At 49.6% G+C, this 26,099-nt stretch overlaps 1 protein-coding gene across 1 annotated transcript in view; it reads right to left on the bottom strand.

The window, feature by feature from the left end:
* The window catches only part of IARS1 (isoleucyl-tRNA synthetase 1), a 553,819-nt gene that overhangs the window by 19,793 nt on the left and 507,927 nt on the right, over nucleotides 1-26,099 (bottom strand). The window contains exon 33 of the mRNA XM_086938943.1: nucleotides 3,179-3,331. Within this exon, the coding sequence (XP_086795069.1) occupies nucleotides 3,179-3,331 (153 nt within the window). The remainder of the gene's footprint in view (nucleotides 1-3,178; nucleotides 3,332-26,099) is intronic.

The following is a 26,099-nucleotide window of genomic DNA, read 5'->3' as shown; positions in this document are numbered from 1 at the left end:
AGAAAAAGAACTGACGTCAGCGAGCATGGGTGGCGCCTAAGTACTCTCCGTGATGTCATCTCGGCGCCTACGACGCCAGTGACGGATCCAGGACGCCACCTACTGATGCGCAAAGGTACTGCTACGGAGAAAACTTTCTGGAACCAGTCTGATGCCAGGGGATATTCTAAGGTAAGGAATCTATCACTAACATGTCTCTTTCAGACCTGTCATTTATGTACTTAATGGAAATAAACAGGCACTGCCAAGAGGATTTATTATCCAGAAGCGGCGCTAGATTTTAAATACTTAGGAATCAGAGTCTCCAAAGACCCGGCTCTTTTTTATGAACACAACCTGCAGCCCCCACTGCAGAAGCTTAAGAGTGACGTTTTACATTGGAAGTTGCACCCTCTATCTCTACTGGGGCCGGCGGTCCTTTTTAAGATAATGTCCCTTCCTCTGTTAATCTACGTTTTACAGAACACGCCACATCCAGTGGGATCAAACTATTTCAAAGCCATTGACAATGTTCTAAGGGAACTATAATGGGAGGGGAAACCGCCCAGAATCGCCACCCAAAAGTTAACGTTGGGGTGGTATGATGGAGGAATAGCCGTGCCAGATAGCAGAAAATACTACTGGGCGACTCAACTTGCCGCCCAGGGTATATATTGACCACAAGAGGATCCTGGTTTCCTCATGGATAGATGGCTGCTCCCGGTGGGAGGTTTTGCAGGGGCATTATATACCAAGCCAGTTAAGTTAAGGCTGTCAGGACACATGATGCATGCAGTCCAGGTATGGGAACAGCCACTAAGAATCTGGGATAGGAGGGCAGGCTCACGCTTGCTACCCCACTCTGGGACACTGACCTTCTCGGAAACTTGAGACGTACCCTTGGATTTGATCGTTGGGACTTGATAGGCATTTCCAGAGTGTGCGACCTGTGGAAAGGTGGGGGAGTGATTCATTTTCCCCAATTGCAGTTAGAATATGATTTGGCCAACTCAGAGTATTTTCGATATTTGCAGATCAGACATGCTTTGAGTGCGGTGATACAGAAGGGCGAGAAGCCACCAGACTCTTCCACGTTGGAAGACAGGATCCTGGATGGAAACCTCCCAGAAAAAAAACCATATCACTAATATATGAAAAAATCATTAATAACATGGCCGACCCCTTAATGCAGCTTTGAACAAAATGGTACTACGACGTTGCTGGGTTAGATGACGAGGAGTGGCTTGAGGCTCTCGCCTCTCCCAGAGAAACTGCAATCGCCAAGCTTAGTCTAGAGCAATTCAAAATACCACACAGAATATACCTTGCAGGATCTGTGCTGGTAAGGATGGGACTTAGTAATGAAACTTTCTGCTTTAGGAGATGTGGGCAAGAGGGTACTTTTATACATATTCTTCGGGAGCGATTATCCAAAGATATTGGCCTGTAGTAAAGAAACCTATGGAACGAGTAATGTAATGTAATGTATGTGGTCTTGTAAAAGCGCACTGCTGCCCTGAGGCGTCGTGGCGCTGTAGACCGCTGTGGAACCCGTCCTGGCTATCCCTGTGAGATGGTCCCTACTGGGTATCTCCAAGGTGAAACCAGGCATCCCCGGCGAATGTGGGGGGCCGTTGTAGAGATGAGGCAAGCTAATGCCCAGAGTTTCCGAGTGTGATCCCTGGTTAGAGTAGGCACCGAGGCGAGAATTATCGAGTCCGCTGACCCTGGTCCACGACCCTGCCGCGTCGGGAATTGAACCCTGGTCCCAGGCCGTTCTCTGCTTCTGGGTCTGCCGCCTCTAACCAGTGAGCCACACCACTCCAAGTTTACTGCAACATCAAATTAAGCCTCCTGAATATTTGGGGCCCAGCAGACCTAAACAATAGAGAAAGACTATGGGTAACACTTGGTCTAATGATAGACATGGACTGGTGCATGGTGTTAGAAAGGACGGTATAGGAGTCCAGGGGATGTCCCGCCAAATGGACACAGGTTTGGGGGAAGTGGAATAACTACAGGGGTGGACTCTGTGATTCCCCACAGCCCCCAAGAGACATGGTATTAGATAGTCTGTTATAATGAAGTTTAATGCCAATGTGTAAAACATATATATGACCTTGTAATTATCAACCGATTATTGCCGAATGTGGTCTCCACGAGTACTTGATTGTCTGATATCTGTTGTGCAAACCTTGTTCTTAATAAAAAGTTATGTTGACAAAATAAAGAAGTGTAACAAAATGCAAACTTTGAATTATCCCTGTTCTGCAAACCCAGTGTCTGTGTTTCTTTTCAAATAGATTTAGTTTTATCTCAGGCCCAATTTGTTCTTGCATTATAACTTACAAATAAATTGAGTAATAATTAAAGATAGCTCATGCTTGGGTATCACATTTTAGAAATCTGTGACAACGGAATAATGTATTCGTATTCAGTATATCCACAGCACAGAGGCCGTTTGTTTTTAAACCTGTTTAAGAGTCAACGGTCAGAACCATCACATTTCTCTCCAGGTTGGTGTTTCAATAGACAACTCCCATTTTGCTTTCTTACTGTCGCCATAAGGAAGTCGCCACCCCTAACCCATATGCAGGCAGTGTTCGATAATAATTAGAACGAGGCACTGACTTCTTCATCATTTTGTCAAAATGTTTTATATCTTCGCAGTGCCTCCCATTCCTGAGATTCAAGGAATGTCCAATGAACCCAGCAGACCTTCCCGCTTCGGAGAATGCCTATCAATCACACCTGGAAGCCTCCATTCACGCCAGACTCCTAACCGAAAGTGATTAGAGAAACTAATCACTTCCCTTCATTTAACTACACATTGATTCTCGTCCTGCTGGTCGTGCACTTTTTCAGGCTCATCGACGAGTCCACTGCTTTGAAAAGGAGATCACTGAAGCCATTCATTTTAACAGCTTTTAATCATGAGCGTTGACACATATAATTTTCGGGGAAGCTTTATTGCCCCCGCGCTGCAGTTTGCTTTTCTGAAAAATGAACATGGGCTTGGAGAATTCGAACCCATTGCCAGTGTTTAATATATCTATCTGCATATGAAGCGCTTTCAAAGCAAAAAAAAGTGTCTAGCGGCATCAGCCAAAACATTCACGAAGATGATAATAATTTGGTACAAAACACCTTAGAACTGGCACAGTTTCATTTCGAAAGCCAGCACACATCTTAAACTTACCCTGTGTTTCACCTTCGTCTTGGTATAGTTTTAGTCTCCTGCCTCGGAGACCGAAGAGTTTTGCACACTCCTTTACAAGGCCTTTGTATTTGAGTCCATTCTGACAAACTGGGTTTTCCACCAGTAGAGTTCCAACCGTTCCTTTCAGGCATTCTAAAAAACAGAAAAAAGAAATCTACTGGTGGTTTCCACAAACAACACACACGTCATGGAAATGGCAAATGAGCTCCTATGTACATGAAAGCAGCCCCGGGTGACAGTAAAGAACGAACAGGTTCAATCAATCAATCAATCAATCAATCAATCAATCAATGCATTTATAGAGCGCGCTACTCACCTGTGAGGGTCTCAAGGCGCTGAAGGGAGGGGGGAAGGGGGAGGGGAGGGGGGTACTGCTACTGCTCGAATAGCCAGGCCTTGAGGTGTTTCCTGAAGGTGAGGTGGTCCTGGGTCATTCGTAGGTGGGCGGGGAGGGAGTTCCATGTCTTGGCGGCCAGGTCGGAGAACGATCTTCCTCCGGTGGTGGTTCTGCAAATCCGTGGGACGGTGGAAAGGGCGAGGCTGGCGGGTCGGAGTGTAGAAGGGGAGGCGGTTGCTGAGGTATTCGGGCCCATTTCGTGGAGCGCTTTGTGTGCGTGGGTGAGGAGCCTGAACGTGATCCTTTTGCTGACGGGGAGCCAGTGCAGGTTTTTGAGGTGGGCAGATATGTGGCTGTGGCGAGGGATGTCGAGGATGAGTCGTGCGGAGGCGTTCTGTATGCGCTGAAGTCGTTACTGGAGTTTGGCTGTGGTTCCTGCGTATAGGGCGTTCCCGTAGTCCAGTCGGCTGGTGCGGAGCATGCGCAGGGTGTTGATGCATGAGGATGAGATGGCGTTGACTTGTTTGGTCAAGGTTGCTTACCTTCGGTAGTGCGTTTTCGGTTAGAAATTCTATAAAGCCACATATTATAGTTAAGGCTCCCTGTTTTCCGTTTTTACTTATTTTTACAGATAAATACAGACAGAAAACCATTTACTTTCCTGTCTGTATTTATTTTTAAATATGGATAAAAAGGGAAATTGGGTTGCTTTTGAGTGATTCTAAATGCTGTCTATCATGACTGCTAGGCCAATAGCTGTGCGGATTGACAGGCAAGGGGATTCAAAAATAGAGATTTTTTAGTAAAGAGCCTTACACAGCAGTAGATTTGCACAATCTTGACACTAAAATGTACATATTTTTTTACAAGTGCATATTTTACCACCTGAGTGTGTATATATCATTGAAACCTGTCAGGCTTTCAGGCACAAGTGCACATTAACTGGTTAAATAAATGCAGAAATGTACACATCAGCTTCATTTTTTCACAAAGCCTAAAATAAATATGGATAAATACAGGTAAAATCTGAAAAAATAAATATGGAAAAGTACAGACAGAAATGACAAAAATATAAATACCATAAAACTGGGAGCCCTAATTATAATATACCCCAGGTATCAGACTTGATCTATCTGGTAGGTGGTACCGTGTGGTGCCACACTGAAATGACATGTGAGCCTATAAAGACACCACTTCTGTGCGCTGACATCAGTTTCTTTCTAGAGTGTCCGCGCCCCTAGAGGCAGAGTCCAAAATCAAAATGGTGTAACCAGGGTGCAGATTCCTAGACTTGGGATCTTATTAAGTGTTTGAGTCCAACCACATAATGCAGAGTATGGGAGGGTCAGTGAGACTAGAAAGAGTATCTACCAGAACGAGCGTTACTGAAGGTAAATAATTTGTTAGGAGATGGGTCTGTGAATGGACTGAAATCAGACAGTCCTGCAGGACCGAATGGGCAAATTGCCCCTTGGCAGACTTGACTGTTCAGACAATAGTGCTTCGTGAACGTATGGAGGGATGCCCTGAAGCCGACTGGAAAATGTCAAGGACAGGTACCCCACATGCCAACGCAGCGTAGTCAGTACTAGCCCTGGTAGAATGAGCACACAGTTCTACTGGAAGCTGCTTTTTAGCCAGTGTGTAGAAGGTCTTAATGCGGAGCACAATCCCACAGGAGATGGATCTCTTCGACATAGCCTTGCTTTTTTTCACTCTAGAGATCCCCCAAAGAGCTGATAATCCACCAGGTGTTCTCTGGTGCCATCTATATAAAGGCTTAGCGCTCTCTTAGCGCCTAAGTGATATAAACCCTTCACCTCCTTAAAGGGGTGAAGCTGAGAATAGAACGGCGACAAGGGGATGTTCTGGCCGACGTGGAAGAGCGTCACAACCTTAAGCAGGAAGGATGCCCATGTCCACAAAACCAGCAGGTCTGGGAAGATGGTGGTATACAGCTGATTGACAATCAGAGCTTGAAGCAAACTCATACACTGTGCCGATGTAACAAAGATGAGGAACACAGTCTTGAGGGTGAGAAGCTGCAAGGGGCAGCTGTGAAGCCGATCGAAGAGAGCGCACCTCAGAAGCGCAAGGACCTAGATAAGGTGCCAATGTAGCATGACAAAGAGGAAGGGTGGAAACAAATGTTAACCTTTCAAAAAGTGCATAACTACCTGGGGTCGTAAAGAATCAGGACTGATCTGTCACCAGTAAAAAAGCTGAAAGAGCAGAAGAGTACCCTTTAATTGTGCCCAGAACAAAGCTTGGCTGGGCCAGTCAAAAAACAACTGAAGGGTGTCTATCTGCCAAGTATCGCACCAAGCCACACATTTGTCCCAATTACAGACGCATGCAGTTTTTGTTGTGGGATACCTGGCTGTCAAGATTGCATCAATCATCAGGTGAAGGTGTTCTCCTGTTGGGGCTCAATCTCCAAATTTAAAGGTGGAGATTGTGAAGGCCTTGGTGCAGAGGCCTGCCCTATTTCTGTGACAGCAGATCCTCCCGGAGGAGCAGTCTGATCAGAGGACAGATGCTCAAGCCCAGGAGTTCCTGATACTGTACCTTCCATGCACAATTCAGGGACACTAGAATGATTTCTTGAGAACTCTGGCAGGAGTGGTATAGATGGATGGGTAAAGAGGAGTCTTAAGTTCCACTCAAGGCAGATGCATCTTCGAGCGAGAGTCTCTTTATAAACTCCAATGTGTAGAGATGCTGACATAAGCGGTCTTGGCGGTGGCCAACAGATTGAGTCAAGGTACTCCAATTCGTGGAAGAGACCTTGAGCTATCTCCGGGCACAACTGCCACTAGTGATCCACTAGGCGCCAATGGCTTAGCTTGTCAGCCCTGCCACTCAACAATCCTGCCACGTGGTACACCACTAGAAAAGTTCCTTGATGACAAGCCATTTTCAGAGGCACCCCCCTGCTTATTGCAGTACCACATGGCAGTTTTGTTGTCCGTCAACACCTGTAACAGCCTCCATTGATGGATAAATGTAGGGCTTTCAAAGCCAAGCGGATGGTCCTCAGCTACAGAAGGTTTATATGGAGTGGCGACTCAGCCAGATTTTTACTTCTCCTAGATGGCCTTCCCAAGACAAAAGCGGTACACCGGTCACCACGGTCAGCTCTGGGTGGGGAAAGGAGTGAGTCTACTGCTGATCCAATCGAGGTTCAGTAACCACCACTGCAGATCTTTTGCAGCTTTCTCCAAAATCTGTACATGGTCGGAGAGATCCCCTTGATGTTGGACCCTCTGAGACTTGAATTCCCATTGCAGAGCCCGTATATGCCACCTGGCGTGTTGGACCACCAGAATGCAGGAGGCCATCAACCCGAGCAGCCTCAGAATCGATCGACCTCGATGAAATCCAGTACTGAGGCTGAAAGAGCTCAATCATAGCCAGGGATAAGGCATGAAACTGAACTGTGACCATAAATGGCTCAGATGAAAGGGAGCGTCTGACCAGGAGTCGGTGCAACTTCAGCAAGTTGATGGTGAACCCCATAGATGACACAAGGTTCGCCATTGTCTGTAGGTGACTGTGAACTGCTTGGGGCAAGCTTGACTTTAATGGCCAGTCAGCATTTAACGGCCAGTCATCAAGGAAGACTGGCAACTCCTGACCTCCAAAGGTGTGCTACGACCATTGCCATCACTTTCTTTAACACCAGAGAGGAGCTGGTGACATCAAAGGGGAGCAGCTTTGTGGAGCCCGCAGGCCCTCCAGAGGGAGTCGGCAAGGATACAAATATTCAGAGCATGGCCTCAGAAAAGTCTTTGATCTGTTTAGGAGTAGCTGAAGGGCCTGTAAACGCTGTTTGTGCAGGAAGAAGTTGCAGGATCAGCTCCAAAGTCGAACGGCTTCGGCAGCAAGAATCATATGCATGGCACAGTCCCACACCTTTTCAGGGGAGTGTGTGTGAGGGGCAGGAAGGGGCAGAGTCCCACTTGGATTTCTTTTGTTTTTCCTTCAACTTACCCAAAGACTTCAATCAAGACTAAGAATGGACTCTGAAACAACTTCAAGATCTTGCACTTTCAACTTGGGACATGCTTTGTTGTGGAGCCATTAGGGTTTATCGTTGGGCAGTCACTGCAGGCTTTAGAATCAGGGCTCTACCCCAGGCATCACAGGGAAATCTGATGAGGATCTGTAACAGATATGTTTGTGAGACAGTCCCTACACAGCTTAAATGAAGTTGTTTTGGGTGGTGACCTGCCCCTTGCAAATTGTAAAACAGATTTTTTGATAGAGGTAAGAGTCTCAAAGGGAAGACTTAAGCCCTTGTGATGATGAAAACTTGTTTTTGGACTTACAGGAGGCAAGTGGTTTAGATGCTTCACCAGATAAAACCCAACTGGTTTGTAAGCAGCCCTTTTAAAAGGTTGATGGCAGGAAGAAAATGTTGTACTGTGTTAAAGATATTGCATGTAAGAATCATTCCCATTTCAAATATATTTGCTTTTAAATAGAACATCATGTTCTCCAACAGACTGCAGAGCAACAAAACTATTAAGTATCCAGCAATTCTTGCCAATGGTGAGGGACTAAAAGGCATTATTAGGTGCAAGGATTCAAATGAGCTTATTTTCTGGCACATGCTAAACAATCAGACAGATTTAATAAGAATTCTGTAATAGTGGATCATTATGTGCGCTCTCTAAACCTACCAGTTAGTCATGATGGCACAATGTTTTCCATTGTTATGTTATCTTATTTGTATAGTTCACAAATCATCTGTGATAGTATCCATACACTTGAGCAGGTGTGTAGGCGAGTGTCCCCTCAGTGATTCGAAGAGGTAGGTCTTCAGCTTCTTGTGGAACACAAGACGTGAAGAGGATCTGATGTGTTGTGGGAGAGAGTTCTATGCGTTTTGGTGCAATGTACAAGAAGGAACAACCTCCCTTTGCTCTTGTGAATGTGGGGGATGTGTGAGAGTGAGGCTGAGCGTAGGTGTCTGGCAGGCTCGTAACAGTGTATGCGGTTGTTGAGGTATGCTGGACCAGTGTTGTGTAAGGCTTTGTATGTGTGTGTGAGGAGTTTGAATAGGCTGCATTTGTGAATGACGAGCCAGTACATGATACCCACCTCAGACAAGAATACAAAGCTACCTTAGCCAGTTACAAGAAATTAATAATAACAGAAAAAAGTAAATACTTTGTCCAGAAAATTAATGAGTCAAAAAAATCTAGTAAAACCCTCTTTGATACTATCAAAAAATTATCAAAATTTGAAAATAACTCAGAAGTACTGTCATCAGACTTCTGTAACATACTAGGTGAATTCTTTGTTAGCAAAGTATCATCAGTCTATGACTCCTTCAAAAATCACAGCACGGAGACGGCAGAAAAGGATACATCTGACTTAATAAATCCAGTGAAACAATCAGTCCAAACCACATCGTTCCGCTTCACTCCCCCTACAGCAGAACAGATCCAGAAAGAGGTTCATACTACTAACTCAGGTAGCCCAATGGACCCCTGTCCACCCAAAGTAATGCAAATCTGCTCCGAACAGCTGAGCCTAGTGTTAAAAAAACTATTCTCCCAAATTATCAATACCAACATCTTTCCAGATGACTGGAAAATGATATCAATCAGGCCGCTGCTAAAAAAACCAAACCTAGACTGCGAAACTCCTAATAATTACAGACCAATAGCCAGGATCCCTTTTGCCGCAAACATTTTTGAGAAACTGTTAAACAAACAGTTATCCCGATATCTGATGGACGGCAACTGGCTGGACCATTCTCAGTTCGGTTTCCGCGAGGGACATGGAACGGAGACTGCTCTGATTACAGCGGTGGAGGAACTTAGGCAAGTGCTGGATAATGGATCGAAGGCCGCCTTGGTGCTACTCGACCTATCGGCGGCCTTCGATACAGTCAGCCACGAGATCCTTATAACACGCCTGAAAGCAGCACAAATACATGACTCAGCTTGTGCCCTCATTTCTTCCTACTTAGAAAACAGAACTTTCTCAGTAGAATCGGGAGAAATGAAATCCAATCTATTCAACCTGCCATGCGGAGTCCCGCAGGGCTCCTCAATGAGCCCCACTCTTTTTAATCTATATGTGGCTCCCCTTGCACAAATAATAAGGAACTATGGATTCACCCCAATATCCTACGCCGACAATACTCAAATCGTGGTGTCAATTAGTAGGGATGTTGAGGACACAGAAGAAAAATTTCAACACTGCATGGTACAGATCAGCCAATGGATGAGAATGAACTGCCTAAAACTTAACGGGGACAAGAGTGAGGTTATGATACTAGGAGGGGACACAAATATATGGTTCCCCTCATGGTGGCCAAAAGATCTGGGAAGATGCCCCGAATCATCAGAAAAGGTGAAAAACCTGGGAATCACTCTAGACACCAATCTCTCATTCGATGCCCAAGCCAGTAAGCTGGCATCAACACTTTGGTACATCCTAAAAATGATTAAAAAAATTCTACCTTACCTACCGCAGGATTCGCGCAAGACAGTGGTGACAGCTTTGGCCTTGTCCAAACTGGACTACGGGAACGGCCTCTATGCCGGAGCCAGGAAGAAAATCCTAGTCAAACTTCAACGCCTGCAGAATGCAGCAGCCAGGTTGATACTTGGCATACCTAAGTTTGAACCAATTAGCCACAAACTAAAAAACCTGCATTGGCTACCAATTACAAAAAGGATACAATTTAAATCACTATGCCTGGCATACAAGGCAATCAACGGAACTGGATCACAATTTCTAAAAACACATCTAAAACATTATGAACCAAACAGACTTCTCAGATCCGGCCAAAAGAAACTCATCATGGTCCCGAGATTCAGGAGAGCCAACTGGGGCGGAAGAAGTTTCTTGGTGCACACAGCAAGAATCTGGAATCAACTACCACTAGCCATAAAAATCAGCCCATCCTTGATATCCTTTAGAAAGGAAGTTAAAACATGGCTTTTCTCTGCACAGCTCTAATCAACATCTTCAAGAGCCAGTGGTATATCTCAGCCCCAAGACGCCTTCAGGCATTTGCGCGCTCTACAAATACATAAATCAAATCAAATCAAATCAGTACAGCTCTTGGAGGTGGTGTGAGATGTGGGTGTGGTGTGGCCAGGGGTGGGAGGTCAAGTACGAGTCTTGCAGTGGTCTGGATGGTCAGAGGTCTTTCTAAGAGCTGCTTGGAGATTCCAACGTAGAGAGCATTGCAGTACTCGAACCTGCCAGTGATGAGTGCTTGCGCAATGGTATGTCTGGTGTTCTGCGGCAGCCACTTGAACATTTTTCATAGCATGTGGCAGCAGGAGACTCTCACTGTGATGACTTGTGTTGTCATGTTGAGCTTGTAGTCCAGGATGATTACCAGATTCCTAGCATGGTCAATGGTGGTTAGTGTTGGTACTAGCTCCATCGGCTATGAGGTGGTGTCCCATGGGGAAGACTGGTTTCAGTAGATCAGTACTTCCGTCTTGTAGGAGTTCAGCTTCAAGCAAATGGTGCTCATTCATTCTGCTACCATGGTCATGCAATTGGTGAAGTTGGCTCTGGTGGAGGTTGCCTTGTCTGTCAGGGAGAGTTTGACTTGTAGCACGGGTCTGTTAATTATCCCCGCTTCTGACAACATCAGAGGGGGGGGGGGTGCTCGTCCTTTATGGTCAGAGCAGCAAGTATGTGGAACCAGGTGCCTGCTCATGTGAGATTAATAACAGAGGAAGGACCCTTCAAGAAGGCCCTAAAGATATATCTTTTAAAGCTTTAGGATTGTATATATTTTTGAGGTTTTGCCCCTTCCCACCTGTTCTTCTATGCTGAGTGCCAGAACACTCTCGGAGTAGCTGTGCGCTATAGAAAAGACATTAATTCAATACGTGTGTTGCTGGCATAGGATATGATGTTGATGCCCTGAGATTGAATGATGTTGTGAGTGGTGTCATGTAGGCGTTGAACAGGGTGGGGCTGAGGGACGATTCCTGGGAGACTTGGCAGATCAGGTTGTTGGTCTTCGATGTGAAGGGTGGCAGGTCTGACTCTTTGGGCTCTTCCCATGATTAAGGAACAGATCTAGTTGAGTGTGGGTCCTTGGATGCCAATCTCGTGAAGTCTTTTGATGAGTGTGTTGTGGGATACTGGGTTGAATGCCTCAGCGAGGTCAATCAGGATGAGGGTCACTGTTTTGCTAACTCCAGGATGGTCCAGGACGGTGGCTGTGGTGAGTGCTGTTTCTGTGCTGAGGGTCTTTCAGAATCCTGATTTGAGTGTTGTCCAGTCAGTGGTGTAGTTCGAGGTGCATTGTGAGTTGCTTGTTGATGGCCTTCTCTATCTCTTTGCTTGGGTAGGGGAGCAGGAAGGTAGGTTGGAAGATGTTGGATTGTTTTGATTCGTCCGACAGCTTCTTGAGGAGGGCGTTGACTGCGGCATGCTTCCAGTCTTACAGGAATGTGACGGATGTGATGGAGGTGTTGATGTGAGTGAGGATGGGCTGATTGGTGATTCTTCCAAGATGTATACGTGGATGGGCATGAGTTTGATGTGGCCCTTGAGCAGATAGTCGGCATGATCATCGCTGTGCAGTCTCTGGTGAGGGTTGTGCATTCTGTCAGGTGGCCATCTTGGATTGTGATGGGTAGTGTGGTGATGAGATTGCTGTGGTCGGGTTGGTGTGCGAAGCTGGTTGTGTGAAGGAAGTTTGACATGTCATCACAGAGTTCTTGTGAGGGGTGGGTGGTGACAGTGGCCGAGGGTGTGGGGAGGTCTTTGACAACTGAGAAGATCTCCTTGCACCTGTTGGAGCTTGCTTTGATACTTTCAGCTAGTGCTCTTTTCTCAGTGTCTCTCAGTTGCTGGTGGCAGTGCTTGAATGCAGCATTGTAGGTGGGTCTATCAGTGGTTTTGTGACTGGCTCTCCATTTTCTTCCTAGCCGATTGCGTTGTCGTTTTACATCTTGATGGTCCTCTGTTTACTAGCTGGTCTGCTTGTTGAATCTTCTCTGCTTGTTAGGTTTGATGGGTGCAAGAGAGTCTACACAGCTCTTGATCCAGTTGTTGAAATTGGTGATGTCCTCATTGAAGTTGTCCATGGGGTTGGGTTGATCAGTGCAGATCCAGTCTGCTTCTGAGATTTTGCCCGAGCTGCAGCTTGGCAGGCTGATGCTGGTGGGTGAGCTGATATACGGTGTATTAATATGGAAGTGGACAATGACATTGTCTGTCCTTGTGAGCAGCAAAGTGGCATTGTTTTTGATGCTGTTGCTAGTGGTGAAGAGGAAGTTCAGTGTGTGTCCTACGATGTGTGTTGGTCCTGTGAAGAGCTCTTTAAGTCAAATGGTTTTCACATTTTCCAGGAGTGTTGTAGAGAAGGGGTTGATTCTGTCTTGCAGGTGGAAGTTGAGGTCGCCGAGGAGTATGTAGGTTCTAGGGTCGATGATGAGGAGAGGCGAAGAAGTCGGTGTTGAGGCCAGTGAAGGTGGCTAGCAGTCAAAAGGTGAGGGTTCCATTCAGGGTGAAGTTCTTGGAGATTTGAAGCTTGAAGTGCTGATGTTCCATGAATGGAGTGGCACTCTCCTTGCATGTTTAACTTGATAAAAGTCCTTGTAAATGACTGAGAGACCCTTCCCGGGCTTATGAGGGAGGTTCAGTTGTGCGATATTGTAGCCTGCTGTGACTGCCGCAGTGATGTTGGGTGCAGATGTGAAGTTGAGCCAGGTTTCTGTGCGGAAGAGGAGGTCCAGTGAGTTGCTGCTCAGCAGGTATGAGATTTCGGTTGCGTGTTTTTTGGGTGATTGTCTGTTGAGAAGCATGCATGCAAATGAGTGTTGGCGTGTGGGTTTACTGTGGCGTTGTTTGGGGGATTTGCTGGTGCTTGCATAAGGTGTGTGGTTAGGTGGTTGCAGGAGAACCGACAGTGGGCTCCTAAATTGGTGTGTGGTGCAGCAGCAATGGATGAGCAGTGTTTCTGGATCAAGCACACTGGAGTATCAGGGGGTGGGGGGTGAACAAACCCAGGATGCTGGCACTGGGTGAGTTCCAGGTGTGGACGGGCGCAGTTGTGTTTGCCTTTGGTGCACCTGATGCAAGTGTCTGCTGTGTGGACGTGCCACAGCTGCTATTAAATAGGTCCTGAGAGAGGGGAGGAGTGCAGGGAAGGTGGGCGGAGCTGCAGGTGCACAGGAAGAAGAGGTGGGAAGGACACACTGCAGCACCAGCAGGCAAGGAACAGGACAGGCAGGAAAAGGCACAGGAAGGCTGAGGGTTGGAGGGAGCGCACAGAAGCAAGGAAAAGCTGAAAGGCACAAAAGGGGTGCAAAGTGGCAATAAACAACAGAGCCACAGGCATAGAAAGGGCTGAAACGTGTCTAACCAATAGAGCAAGAGGCACGGAGCACAGAGGGGGGGGGGGGTCTCCAACAAATGAACAGAGCAAGAGGGACACAGAGGGGGTGAAAAGTGTGACACAAACGCATAACAGAGGAAGAGGCACAAAAAGGGGTGAAAAGTGTCAAAAATAAAACGGACAAGGAGAGCAAGAGGCACATGGGTAAAGAGAGAGGGTCTAAAAAACGGGAGATCAAAGACGAGACAGAATCGGACCACACATGAAGGTGAGGTTAGTGGGCCTGAGCCTAGGCACCTGCTCGTAGATGTAGTGTTTGCGAATGCTGTGATCCGTACAAAACAATAACAATAGATAGTGCACATTCACGAAATAGATCATCAAAAGAGATTTGTGTTTCACTCTGCCAGATTTGGCAAGCAGGTTCATTGATGCATGCGCGTTTTCCGCCTAGAACAAGCATTTGTAACCTTATATGTATTTAGCTATGCAGCACATTAGCCTGGGTGCTGAAACATCTACTGTTCTTTAACATGGAGGGAAGGTAAGCACTAAACTACGTGACAAGCCAGTGGAGTGGTGTGGCTCACTGGTTAGAGGCAGCAGACCCGGAAACAGAGGACGGCCCGGGACCAGGGCTCAATTCCCGTCGCGGCAGGGTTGTGGACCGGGGTCAGCGGACTCGATAATTCTCCCCTCGGTGCCTACTCTAACCAGGGATCACACTCGGCAACTCTGGGCATTAGCTTGCCTCATCTCCACAACGGCTCCCCACATACGCCGGGGATGCCTGGTTTCACCTTGGAGATACCCAGTAGGGTCCATCTCACAGGGAAAGCCAGGATGGGTTCCCCAGCGGTCTACAGCGCGGAGATACCCCATGTGGGGTGATTCATGCGCTTTACAAGACATCATTACATTACATTACATTACATTACATTACATTACATTACAGGTATGGGAATATTGGGTTTCAGCGGGAAATGGAATAGTCCAAAGCTCTGTTTTTAATATAAAATCGGGGCCTTCGGTGGTCATATCACTGCAAATACAAGACTCGAAAAAAATATTGTCTAAGGGTGCTCGTGGAAGACAATTTCTATGGACTGTAATCTAGAGAATGCTAAAGTGATTCTGGTATTTTACTGACCTCTGGTATTTTACTTACCTCTGCTGGTCGTTTTCTATCAAGAAAGTTTAATTGAGACAGTTGCCCAAATTTTTTTTTAAAAAGAAGGTCCCTCAGCAGAAAGCAATTCTGGTATTTTACTGACCCCTAATGGTCGTTTTCTATCAAGACCGTTAAATAGAGGCAGTTGAACAGAAAAAAAGTCCCTAAGCGCAGACAATGCCTAGGGCTGTTCTCCAGAGCCCACAAAATACATACACATTTAAGTATATACGAAAGAATATACAAGAGGTCTCGAATGCTCGACCTAAAAAGGTTTAAGAAAAATATTAGAAGGCAACAGTGGGCTGAGCAACAAAGGGAAAGAAATTACATTTTTAACTAGGAGTGAGGTAGGGTGCGGAAATGTCAAGTCAACATCAGATTTAAACTCACCATTTTTCCAACTAGAGCACAGATTAAATGAATTGAAAACGTAAAATAAATCCCTAAATTAAAAAGGATGCTCCAGGTGCTTAAGCCGGGTTGGTTGGGATCTTCCTGACAAAACTAATTTAAAAAAAGCAACTTAATGCATCTTATAACCGGACATATGTCTCGTCTTTTGGCCGAATCCTGCTTGACATCCTCGGTCAGGAAACATAAGTGAAACATCCCAGGGTTTGCTGCTACAACTATTTAACCTGCCATGTGCATGGCTGTTGTATACTGGCAACATCCAGGTGGTCCATCACGATAATCTGCCACTAACTCACAGCTCAAGTACCTAACACGGAAAGGTGTGTAACCAGTGCGCTGAGGCCCTCATCACTTCTACTTGTCTGTGTTTCATGGAGCTTTCGGAGTGCATTTGTAACATAAGATTAAGTTGTTTAAAACACAACTACGCAATTCAGATGTGTTCTGAAAATGTTTCTAGCAAGCCTTCCCTTAAACAGGTTGAGCACTGCAGAATACCTTATTAACATCCCGCTCGAGCACATACAATGCATAAAGGTGCACTGCTGATAAATAATTGAGAATACATTCCAGCAGGATCGCACTGTGAAAATAAATTAGTGTCTTCACTTGTTCAGCAAATACTCTACACGCAATTACCATGAGGCTAATGCATATACATAAACTAATGATGCCGAACGCATCCCTACTGCATCTCTTTATATATGTGCTGATGTAACATTACACAAATTACAAGCTTGTTTTATATTATGCAGAGCAGACAACCAATGCTGATGACTGCAAAACCACGAGGACATGAAGGCTTTGCTATTAGGTCTGGCCTAGAGACAGTTTTAGCGCTGACAAAACACAAAAGCTTTATGTTTTCATTCACCCCCCCCCCCCAAAAAAGAATATATTATATATATATATATATATATATATATATATATATATATATATATATATATATATATATATACACACCATAGGTTTCAGGGACGCTATAGCTAGATAGTTAGAAATTAGCATTTAAAAAACGAATGAAATTCACTAGAAAACCATAGGTTTCAGGTAAGTTATAGCTAGAAATTAGCATTTAAAAAACCTTAGAAATTCACTGACAAAAATATAGGTTTCAGGGACGTTACAGTTAGTTGGACATTTCACTCGTACAAAACCAGAGAAATTCCGCCGTTATAGTTAGTTCAGCTAACTATAACTCGCCCCCCCGCAATGCACTGCTGATGACGTTACATATTGCATCATTCATGACCTGGTCAGTGACATCACGGATGACATCTCAAATGACATCACTGATGAGTTGTTCCGAGGCCACGCCTCTTTTTACACCACGCTGCAAATGCGGCTTCTGGCGCACAGCTGATAGACGGATGAAGTCTACTTGTGTCCTGAGGTCCTCATCCGTCCACCAGCTGAGCGCCAGAAGCCGCATTTGCAGAGTAGTATGAAAAGGGGTGTTGCCTCAGACCACCTCTGCAACGCAGCTCTGTGGCACTTACTGGAGGTACCTGGTGGGCTAGTTGGCCCTCAGGGACCCTCAGGATTGAAGGCAACGTAATCCCCCATTTTACAATGCGCCAGGGGGCACATTTGCACACTTGTTTTGTTAGGCCTGCACCCTCCCTGCACCACTGTGCAAACGCGCCCTCTGGCACATTGTATATTGGGGATTAATTCCCCTTGAGTCCTGAGGGTCCCTGGGGGCCAACTAGCCCGCCAGGTGCCTCCAGTAAGCGCCACAGAGCTGAGTTACAGAGAGGTGTAAAAAGGGGCATAGTCTCGGAACAACTCTTGGCATGAAGCTAGATTTTTGTCCGTAGATGGAGCTTTTTATTTTTTTATTGTGTGTAAATCCGTTCAGTAGTTTTGAAAAATTAAGGTGCGAAAATGTTTGTTGTGCGGGAGCGCCAATTTAAAAATAGAGTGTTCTGGTTGGCCTCAGAAGCTTTTTATCCCTTGGGCGCCTTGCTCCTGCACCCACAGGATTGAATGCTCTGACTGGCTGCCAGCATCATGAGAAAAATGTTGCTGCCAGCCATTACAGGACTTGTAGATTTAGTCCCCTGTCCTAAATATAAAAACAACAATAAAATTATACACAGGGGCAGGGTAAAGATACCCTGACCCCCTCGTCCCGAAGGGGGCAGGGGGAATCCAGAGGGACTCCCCATCCCACCTACCACACCACCATGGTCAAAATGTAAACAAAATTAAGGCACATTTTGCCTCGATCCCCTAGGATTTCTGTAAGATTGAGGCCAAAAAAGAATAATTATTTGAGGTTGCCATTTTTTTTTTCACAACCAAGTTTATTTGAGCATAAGAATGACATGTATGTGGCACCTTCCCACACCAAGATCACCACATCAAGATCAATGTATTGATAACATACACAAGAGATATTAATCAAGCATTAAGGAAGCTCAGCTTTAAAGGAAAAAACCCCCCCCACCACCCAACCCAACCCCAACTATACCCCCACCCACACCCACTATCCCACCCCCCCTTCCACACATGTACAGAGGCAACATATATATGGTTTGCATAAGAGAAGCAGGTACGATGCAACCCGGGTTGCGCCAGTAGGGCCAGAAACAGTGCTGCGATCACATGTCCTCCTCCGGTTCCGCCGGGGGCTCCAAGGATAAACCACGGTATTCGGCCCACCGCTTCCAGATCTTGAAGTGCTTGCGCGGGCAGCCCCGCGCCTCAAAAATCGGTTTCTCAAGACCCATAAAGTAGTCCAGCCCCGCCTTCCATGCCGACAGGGGGGGGGCCCTCACGGATTTCCAGGCCCGAGCCAAGTCTCGCTTAGCAACCACCAGGCCCAGCAGCAGCAGATGACGCTTATAAATGTTGCCCCCAACCCCTTCCATGATGTGTAGTAGGCCTAGCCGGTGGGTACGGGGGAGGTCCCAGCCCAGGACTTCAGCCAGACAATTCCAAACACCCCTCCAGAAGCCAGCCACACGTCCACATGACCATACTGTATGCAACAAGGTGCCAGGCACTTCTCCACACCGCAGGCACTCCGACGACGCAATCAAACCAGCCTTCCACAGTCGTTCACGCGTGTAATAGGCCCGGTGCAGATACTTGAATTGTATGAGGCGGAGCCGAATCGCGATTGCGGCGCCACGCGGGGACTCCAGAGCCTCTCTCCAGTCGTCCTCATCCAAGGTGCCCACGTCCACCTCCCAAGTTTCCCGGAGGGAGCTGAGAGTAGACGAGCAGTGAATAACAAGGGTCTGATAGATCCTAGAGACCTTTTTGTCTCCCAAGTCACCCATAAAGACCTTCGCCTCGATCGGACTAAACTCCGGGAGGGAGTCGAGGCCGGCTATGCTAGGGGCGAGGGCATGACGCAGCTGTAAGTAGCGGAAGAACTGGGTCGGATGCAACTGAAAGTCCACTTGGAGGTCCGCAAAGGATTTGAGAGTCGCGCCGGACATGACGTGGCCCAGCTGCGTTATTCCGATAGTCTCCCAACCCTCAAACCCAGCCAGGGCCGCCAGTTCCGGGAGCAGACCGTTATGCCACAACGGCGTTTCCGCCGTTAATTTGCCCCACCATCCCATGCGGCGCAAAGACTGCCGCCACACTGCAAAGACCACCCTCGTTACCGAGGGCAACCCACGGCGTATACGCGCCGAGTAGAGAATGGTGTGGAGCGTACGTTCACCCATAAGATGCCTTTCCAGAGCATATGCCGGATCGTTCCTGTCCCCGTACCACCAGTCGTTAAGGACAAGTAGATGCGAAGCTTGGTAGTAGGAGAGGAGATCGGACGTGGCCAAGCCACCGCAATAGGTGGATAAGAAACATGTCTTCAGGGCCACCCTGGCTGCTCCACCCTCCCACAGGAAGCGGCCCAGCACGGAGTTCACCTGACGGAACCATTCCATGCCAATAGGGTGCGGGAAATGCTGGAGTTGGTACAACAGCCTCGGCAATGCCACCATCTTAAAGATGGCCGACCTCCCAAAAATCGTAAGCGGCATCCTGGACCACGTTTTAACATCCGTCTGGACCCGTTCCCACACCGGCAGGACACTACGAGACCAGGCCGCGGCCCGCGAAGTCGAGAGGAAAACACCCAAGTACTTCAGGCCGTCCGTCGCTACACACAGGTCAGCCGCCCAACCATCGGCCACCACCCCACCACGTAAAACCCATAGGGTCGACTTAGAAGGGTTAAGGGTAAGCCCGGAGACTTCACCAAACCCCCTCATGATCTCCAGGATTCGAGGGCCAGAGCGCCGCAGGTCCGTAAGGAACAGGAGGACATCGTCTGCGTAGAGTGCAATTTTATCCGTAAGGGTATCACTCCATACAAATCCTCGCACCTGGGCGTCTAGTCGCACCCGCGACGCGAGGGGCTCCATGGCTAGGGCAAATAGGTACGGGGACAACGGGCAACCCTGGCGGGTACCGCGGCCGATTGGGAAGCGACCTGAGACCGCGCCTGCCACTCGGACCGACGCCGTAACATTGGTATAGAGGAGACGGACATAGGACAGAAAGACTGGTCCGAGGTTTAGGCGGGCCAACAAGGCGAAGAGATACGCCCAGCTCACCGAGTCAAAGGCTCGGTCCATGTCCGCCAGGAGAAGTGCGGCCTGTTCATCTCCAGCGCTCATGGCGTCGACCGCTGCCTGCGCCCGCCGGATATTGTGTCGGGTGGCTCTGTGTGGCATGAACCCGGCCTGGTCGGGGTGGACCAGGTCGGCTATGTGGGGCAGAAGGCGGTTCGCCAGAGCTTTCGCCAAGACCTTGGCCTCGATGTTGAGGAGGGAGATAGGTCTGTACGAGTCATGACGGTCAGGCGCCCTACCAGGCTTCAAAAAGACCACGATCTCAGCGTGACGCCAGTCAGGAGGTAGTTCGCCACCAGACCGCGCTGCCTCTAGCGCATTGCGGAAGTGGGGCCCCAGCTGGACGTGGAACTTTTTATAAAATTCGGCAGGATAGCCACTTGGGCCGGGTGCTTTCCCCGTATTCAGCTGGCCCAGGGCTTCCCCCAGCTCCTCAGACGTAAGCGGGACCTCTAAGGCCGTTCTAGTCTCCTCCGGGACTGCCTGTGGGAGTAAGTCATCTAGGTACGAGGCAATCTCTCCCTCTCCCAGTGGGTCTCGGGGAGCGTATTGTGACTCGTAGTAGCGGGCAAAGCTGGCCGCCAATTGGTCCGGATCGGTCATGACGGAGCCATCCTCTGCCGTGAGGCCGGGCAGCTCCAGGGGCTGGAAAGTCGCCTGGCATAATCTATGTAGCATGGTGCAGGACTTATCGCCCCACTGGTACACCCTACTACGCGTGGCGAGCCACGCTAGTCGGGCCTCCTCACAAAGGACAGAGGAGTAAGTCTGCTGGGCCTGCAGAAGCCGGCGCACCACGCCCTCCTCACCCCCAAGTCTACTACGCTGCTCCAACTCCTCCACACGGGCCGCGGCTGCCACGATGGCCTCCCGGTGCTCCCGCCGAGCGGCCGCACACCAAGCTATGTCAATGCCTCGGATCGTGGGCTTCAGTGCCTCCCACACCACCACAGCGTCGGCGCCCCCCACCAGGTTCTCGCGCCAGAAATGGTCAATTGCCTCCCGAAGGTGCGCCACATAGTCCGGCCGCTGCAGCTGCCAGGCTGACATACGCCAGCGAAAAGGTTGTCGTTTAACTGGGAGGGTCAGAGTGGCCAGGACGGGGGAGTGATCTGAGAGGCCCCTGGGGAGTATCGTGGCGTCCCGAACACGACTCAGGCAGGCCCCTGGTACAAACAAGTAGTCGAGCCTCGAGAAAGACCCATGCACCGCCGATACATATGTGAAGGCCCGTACCGCAGGATGAAAATGCCGCCACACATCTATCCAGCCCAGACTGTGCACCGTCGCACTCAACCGGGTGGGGGCAGCCGCGGGGGGGGGGTCAGACACCACATGCGCTCGCCGCTGGCGGTCCAGGCCCACATCCATGACCTCATTCCAATCACCCCCCACCACGGTCAGGACCTCAGGGATCTCGTCCCACAATGCAAACAGCCGCTCAGACAGTGCCCATTGCAGGGGGGGAGGGGCGTAAACACTTCCAAAAACCACCGGCTCGGAACCCAGTAGGCCTTTTACGAAGACAAATCTGCCCTGGGGGTCAATCCATTGCTTCTCGTGGACATAGGCCACCCTACGATGAATCAGTATGGCCACTCCCCGTGAGCCCCTCGTAAAGCCAGCATGATAGACCTGGTGATAGCCGAATCTCTGGAGGCTAAGGGCCTTGGAGCCCAACATGTGTGTTTCCTGAAGCAGAAGGACATCCACCATCTCCCGTTTCCCCCACCGCAACACAGCCCCACGCTTAATCTTATCCAGGACACCCCGCACATTCCATGTCACCACCCGCAGGGTCTTCGAAGGAGGCACGTTTGCGGCATTAGCCATTATCGACATACAGTCCAAAGTCCGGCCCACCCACCCACCCAGGTGCTACCCGCAGATAGACAGAAAACCCAGCCCCCGACATGTGTGGATCCACCCCCCCAGCCCGCCAATGCAACACCCCCGTTCCAACCCAGAGCCCCCCCAATAACAAGCGCAACAGCAAAACATCCCCCCACACCCCACACCCACCACCCCAATACCTCAGAAAACAGTGAAGTACCTGTCGCGGCATGGAGAGACCCGAGCCCAGAACAAAGGACTCAAGGCCCGCCACACCAATGGATCCCCAAAACCCCCCCAAAACACACACTCACCACCCCCCAACCAACACTCACATCCGTGAGGGTCTGAGGCCCATATACAGTACCCTCCGAGCCACACAGAGTCCCATGTCTATAGTTGGAGTCCCCACAGGGGAGCCGGCCGGCGCCTCAAGAGCAAAAGAAAACAGTCTCACCGGCCAAAGCAGAGCAAGTCCAGTCGCAGCATATGGAATATGCGTAGGCCCAACAGTGTTCAGCTGCCCGCTTCGGAGTGTTCAGAGTCCCTAGTGCCACCCGATTGCGACGCACAGGCGGACGCCGACCTTTTCTTGGAGCGAGACCGCCGATGTCGGCCCTTCCTGGGCTGGCGATGTGTCCGCTCCGGCGACGATCCCGGAGACCTGCCCGGATCCAGTCCCGGCTGTGCGTGGGGCCGGAGTCGCACCGCCTCATCCGTCCAGCGAAATACCTCCTCGGGCGAGTCGAAGAAGTGGGTACGGGACTGATGGATCACCCGCAGACGAGCTGGATACAGGAGCGAGTACTGGAGCTTGAGGCCCCGGAGCTTAGCCTTAGCGTCCATAAAGGATTGCCGTTGCTGTTGCACCATTTTCGTGTAGTCCGGGAAAATCATGATGGTATGATTTTCGAAGGCGAGGGAGCCCTTGTTCCTCGCCTCCCGCAGGATAACATCCCGGTCATGATAGTTCAGCAGGCGGGCTATAACCGGCCGTGGGCGCTCACCCTCCGGCGGCCGCTGGGCCAGAGCCCTATGGGCCCTCTCAATCACAAAGCATTTAGAAAGCGCCCCTTCAGGGAGCCAGCCCTCCAGCCACTCGGTCAGGAACCTCTCCATGCTGTCTTTTTCGCACCGCTCCGGAAAACCGATGAAGCGGAGGTTGTTGCGCCGTGCGCGCCCTTCTGCATCCTCCACGCGGGCCGCCAGTGTCCTCTGGACGCTTTCCACCTCCGCTAGGCGCTTCTTTAGGCCACTAACGTCCGCCTCAGTCTCCGTGATGCGGGTCTCGGCCCCGGCGATCCGCTCCACTGCGTTGCGAAGATCCTGGCGTAGGAGTGTGACATCCGCCCCAACCGCTCCTATCTTGGCATCAAGCATGTCCCGAGACTGGGTGATGGCCGCCAGGATAGCAGTATTGTCTGGTCCGGGGCCGCCGCCGCTACCGGTCGCCCCAGCGCCACCACTCGGCCCCGTGAATTTATCGATGGGTCCATGCTTGGGCGGGCCTCCGCCCCTGTCCCTGGTCATGGCGATCGCCGGGCAGGGCCACCCCCACTCTCGGGCACCGCTCCAGTAGTTGGATCGGAGCGGCCCAGATGAGGTCCCAGAGAGGGACGCCGCAATCGGATGTCGCGGAAATCGAGGCCCCGGCTTCGCCCCAGCAGGTCAGGCCACACTCGACCCCACAAGCAGCCGTCCAGAGTATCAGGATGAAGCAGTAGATCCGCGGTCCATGGGTCGCCGTAACCTGCGGGCCAGGCCAGGGAAAGTGGAGCAGCCGGCCCAGCCGACCACCAGTTCAGCCCCGATCTCTCCCGGGTACAAGAAGTCCGGCCGCGCGACCGTCGCCGGGTCCCGCCTCACTGCCACCACTCGCCGGTCGTTGCAGAGGATGAGCCGACGGGTAGGAGTCGCTGACTTCGTCCCAGACTCCAGGCGATCACAGCCGATGAGATGAGCCAAGGACGGCGTGGCGGATGCCACCCGCACCCGCCAGGTCACAGCGCCACCAGGCGTCGCGAAACTCGAGGACCCCGGTCTCCGGCCAGCCACCAGGCCGCACTCCGCCGCCGTCTCCCCTCGATCACAGGAAGGGAGGAATCGCAGGATCGACACACCAACGCAGACTGGAGACCCCACTGGATCGAATTCAGTCACTGGGCACCTACAGTTGGCTCGGGGGTCAGGATAAATGATCGGATTCAGTCCGGGCCGGCGGGAGCTCTACAAGGCTGCGACCGCCATCTTCGCCCGCCAAGCCACGCCCCCCCAAGGTTGCCATTTTTTAATTCATTTATAGGGAAAGGGGTGTGAGTATGACCCACCTCTTCGAGACCATTTGGGCCCGGGGTCCTCATCTTCCGAGGCCTGGTGTGTTACTGAATGGGAGGGGGAGCACAGCACTTCCTCCCCAAGCAGTTTTCGGCCCTTAAGACCCCATCCCCTGGGGCCCAATGTATTCATTATGGGGAAAGGGCGCCCGTCCAGAGGAATTTTCGGCCCCTGGGACCCAAAGTGTTTATTAAGGGGAAGGGGGCCACGCAGCCTCCTACCTGAGTCTTTAATGGCCCTGGGAACCCAATCCCCAATGGCTGGCTCACCTTGTGTCCCAGGGAGCCCACCCCAGGACACAGTAGTTTCCCTGCCCGCACTTCTGTGGGCAGGGAAACGTGTGCGCTCCAGTCTGTCTGGAGCATTTTCAAATCTCCTGCCAAACACGGAGCAAACATGCAAGTCTGCTACCAGCTGGCGGGACATTTAAGAATGCTTCCGCCGGTTCAGGGCAGACTTGTGATCTGTTTCCCTGCCCACAATGATGTGAAACAGAACACAATATTGCTTCCGCCAAGAGGGAGCAGAATAAATAGGTGCTCCCTTCAGGCGAGAGCAATGCCGTCTTCCGCACTATGTGGGGAGCTGGCAGCGGTTGCAGGGCTACCCCTGCAGCCCACAACGTTGTGCTTAGAGGGTGCCATGTGTGGGAACTCACCTATATTTAATTGATGCCCCGATGATGGGGTCCATTAGCGACAATTTGCTTCCGGAGGGGGGCCACATGGCCCCATCCCCTGGCACCGGGGATGGGGCCTCTCTGTTTGGCCACAGGGGATTGGATCCCCAGGACCTAAGAAGGCTGAAGGAGAGGGGGCCGTGCGGCCCCCTCACCTTTTTTATTATATTTGGCCTCAGGGATGGGGTCCCCAGAGCCAAATAAGGGTTGGGGAGTCTACGGCCCATTCCATTATATATATATGTTTTGGCACCAGGGAATGAGGTCCCAAGGCCTGAAGGATAACCATACAATGCACGCCAAAGGCTGTGCGCTGTATGGTGTTGGCTGCCTGCTAGGATTTGGAAGCAGGGCCTGGCTGCAAGACAGGCCATGCTCCTAACTCCATGCAACGTATGACCAACGTCCGTGGGGTTGACTGCCCGTGTGGGAGTCCAGTTGTCTTCGGGCGGGTTGGTGGCCTTTGGGGGGAGAAGCTGGGCCTGGCCACAGCACAGCGGGCAGTTGGCTTTACGTTTTATAATAAAACTAGAAATTCCCTGAAAAACCAAAAGATAAGGTAAAGTTCTGGTTAGGTGTGATAAAAAAGGTCTGTTTTTGTTTGATAAAAAAAACCTTAAAAATCCACTGAAAAAACCATAGGTTAAAGTAACGGTATACTTAGGTGAATAGGTCAGTGACAACATTATTGTTTTGAACTAAGAAAAAAAAACACAGAAATTCACCAGTTATAGTTAGCAGAGATAACCATGCCATGTGCCCCTGCCACACACATATTACACCACTCGTAACAAGTTCTATGACATCATTTATGACATCACTGATGACATCTCAAATCACAATATTGATTAAATAACTGATGACATAATCCAGGCTTCATTTGGACCCAATACTCTATAAATTAGTACGGTATTAGAGGCCTAATGGTAAATAGAAAATAGTTCAGAATAATATAAAGCATCATTAATGACATCACAGATACAACGCCCTTAGGTGTAGCAAGCATGTGCTATGTGCAACATTGACCCTATACCATTCTGTAGAAAGCTGGCTCTGTAAATACAATACCAAAGCAAGTTATAGAGTGCACAGAGTCCAGGTAGTCCCCAAAGGTATAGCAGAGGCTACATTAATTAAGTACTAACAGCTCACTTTGTGGTAGTGTGGGCAAGCAGTTAAGTTTATCCAGAGGGTG

The sequence above is a fragment of the Lissotriton vulgaris genome, chromosome 9 (assembly GCF_964263255.1).
Source record: "Lissotriton vulgaris chromosome 9, aLisVul1.2, whole genome shotgun sequence".
Classification (NCBI taxonomy): domain Eukaryota; kingdom Metazoa; phylum Chordata; class Amphibia; order Caudata; family Salamandridae; genus Lissotriton; species Lissotriton vulgaris.
Note: the sequence above shows the minus strand (reverse complement) of the source record. Positions and strands in the feature narration are given on the sequence as shown.